The 2566-nt window shown below is 36.2% G+C and overlaps 1 protein-coding gene across 1 annotated transcript; it reads left to right on the top strand.

Annotated features, from left to right (window-relative positions):
* The first annotated feature begins 208 nt into the window (after positions 1-208).
* Positions 209-2240, top strand: LOC137748169 (probable calcium-binding protein CML20). The gene is made up of 7 exons (XM_068488276.1): positions 209-354; positions 581-701; positions 828-864; positions 953-980; positions 1430-1582; positions 1700-1802; positions 1950-2240. The coding sequence occupies exons 1-7, from the start codon at positions 352-354 to the stop codon at positions 2012-2014; spliced, it is 510 nt and encodes a 169-aa protein (XP_068344377.1). The 5' UTR covers positions 209-351; the 3' UTR covers positions 2015-2240.
* Positions 2241-2566: the final 326 nt, after the last annotated feature.

Below are 2566 nucleotides of genomic sequence, written 5' to 3'. Positions count from 1 at the left end.
GTACTTAATTTTATTATATGACTGGGATTTCGATCGTGCACAGAGATAAAAGAGCACACCGTAAAAGAAGAGGAAACATAAAATAATGATGATATTGAGCCCATTAAAACTGGAGTAAAACCTGGCCCGACCCGTCAACTCCAAAATGTCAGTTGACCTTACTAGTTTACAACTAGGCGCGTTAAAAAATTAATTTCCTGGCCCAATCGGTCGGTGTATCAAAACACCCAAATTCCCTTCCCAAATTTGATTTGCAAACAGTGACCTCCTCAGAGCTTCCGGGCGAAGAAACATCAAATTCCTCCAGATAAAAGACACTTTCTTCGACTTTCATACTTCACGCGTCGCTAAATGGTATACTTCTCAATGCAATTTCCAGCTCAATTTTCAATCTTTTAACATCTTTAGCTCATTTTTTGGTTAATCTTATTTGGTAAAATTGCATACTTTGAACGATTTAATTTGATCGATTGATGGAATTTGAAAAATATGGATATGGGTCTTTCAATTTGATAGATTTTGGTTGCTGGGTAGGGTTTTGATTGACTTGGTTTGTCTGAATTTGGTAATGGGTTGATAGACTAGCCTTTACAGAGGGGCATCTAGGAAGGAGAAACCCAGAGGGAGACATCATGGGTTAACTCAACAAAAGAGGCAAGAGATTAAGGAGGCATTCGAGTTATTCGACACCGATGGCTCAGGTACTGCAAAGTTACGATTTTGATTAAGATTTTTTGAAGGGTTTGATGTCATTGGCTTACATTTTTTGTATAAGAATGTTTGATTAAATTCATGGTTTTTTATGTTGATCATATTGTGTTGTTTAGGCACCATTGATGCCAAGGAACTGAATGTTGCCATGAGGTATGAGTTCTTAACTCATGCTTTGTGATTAATTATTTGTTTAGTCATCTAAATGTTTACAGCTGATTGTTTATTTTTTTCGTGACAGGGCTCTCGGTTTTGAGATGACCGAAGAGGTAACTTACCGTCTACATACATTCACTTGTTAAGCTTGTGTTTGTGTGTTTGAATATGGTTTTCCTAAAATTGTATTGCGTATGTTATTATCTCTAATTTGTCTGTGTACGGTTTAAAACTTTAAATTAAAACCTGGTGGTGAGACTGAGTAATATTTTCCGATTGGGAATTAAGTTTTTCCGTATGTTTGCTTGGCTCTAAATGGTTAGGCGCGTCTCTATTTTCTGGCCCTCTAGATTATCTGTTGATTTTTCTACACGTTTAGCTTTTGCTGTTTCATTTTTGCCATGTTCTCTGGAACCTCATTACAAACTAATAGTATGTTAAGAGGTGAACATATTTATCATTTGAATTTCTTGAGATTCCTAGTAATTTTCTTTCTATTTGTTATTCAATATTTGGTACGTTGACTGAATGGCTAACATGTTGCTCTGTTGTTTCTTTGCAGCAAATTAATCAAATGATTGCAGATGTTGACAAGGATGGAAGTGGTGCTATCGACTTTGATGAGTTTGCACACATGATGACAGCCAAAATTGGAGAACGGGACACAAAGGAGGAACTCATGAAAGCATTCCAGCTCATCGACCTAGATCGCAATGTATTGTTTTGCTTATTCAATATTAGTTTTGTTTCAGTTTGGAATACTTAAATTCAAATACTTGTGTTGTTTCAGTCTGTCAATACTTAACCCCATTCTTTCCGGATTTGAATCCAGGGAAAGATATCTGCTGCAGACATTAAAAACATTGCAAAGGATCTGGGTGAGAACTTCACTGACAGAGAGATCCAAGAGATGATTGAGGAAGCAGACCGAGATCGTAAGTGCATAAATATATATAAACCATCATCAAAAGATAAACCACCCCCCTTTTGATGCCATCAACCTTTTTCTCCTGTGTGCCACTGCTTTGTAATCGTTGATTATAATTTCGCTGATCCTAGAGGTTATGGCTTGAAATATACAGGTGATGGAGAAGTTAATGCTGATGAGTTTATCAGGATGATGAAGAGAACAGCATACGGGTATTAGAACTTGTAAGCTTTTAGCCTTCTGCGTGATGTCGAGGTCGTGATCCATGTAGAATTATTGTGTGATTTATAACTTTAAACAAAAGCCTTTTCGTTTTGCTTTGAGAATGTTTTGTAGTATGGTAAATCTTAAACATAACTATGGTGCCTAGTGTTGAGTGTGGTGGTGGTACTATGTAAAATTTTAAATGTTAGTTCATGAAAAATGCTAATTATGATTGATGGTATTACTATTGTTTTGGTTACAATGGAAGGAATCGAAGTTTTGACTCACCGTAATTGTAACTCATTTCCGCTTTCTCACTCGTTGCTTGTGCTAACCTCGAGTCTCAAATATATAATGAAGCTGATATTTGCACTCATAAAATATCATCTTGTCTCGACTTCTGTGTAAAAAGGAAGAGAATGGTGTTGCATGGCATTTTTGGAGCGTTAATAAAAATTCTCTTAAAACTTTTTAGGTTACAAAATATTCGGAGATCATTTTCTGTTGACAATTGTCGGTTTTGTTATAGGGCTCATGTTGTATCTCGTTTCCTTTGCACATGTTGGT

This window comes from Pyrus communis, chromosome 1, assembly GCF_963583255.1.
Source record: "Pyrus communis chromosome 1, drPyrComm1.1, whole genome shotgun sequence".
Taxonomy (NCBI): domain Eukaryota; kingdom Viridiplantae; phylum Streptophyta; class Magnoliopsida; order Rosales; family Rosaceae; genus Pyrus; species Pyrus communis.
This window is presented reverse-complemented; position numbering and strand designations above follow the sequence as displayed.

Bases quoted from the DNA above. Each gene is read 5' to 3' on its own strand.
- LOC137748169 (XM_068488276.1), top strand. The intron at 865-952 runs GTATGAGTTCTT...TTTTCGTGACAG, and splicing joins GAACTGAATGTTGCCATGAG to GGCTCTCGGTTTTGAGATGA. The intron at 1,803-1,949 runs GTAAGTGCATAA...TGAAATATACAG, and splicing joins TGAGGAAGCAGACCGAGATC to GTGATGGAGAAGTTAATGCT.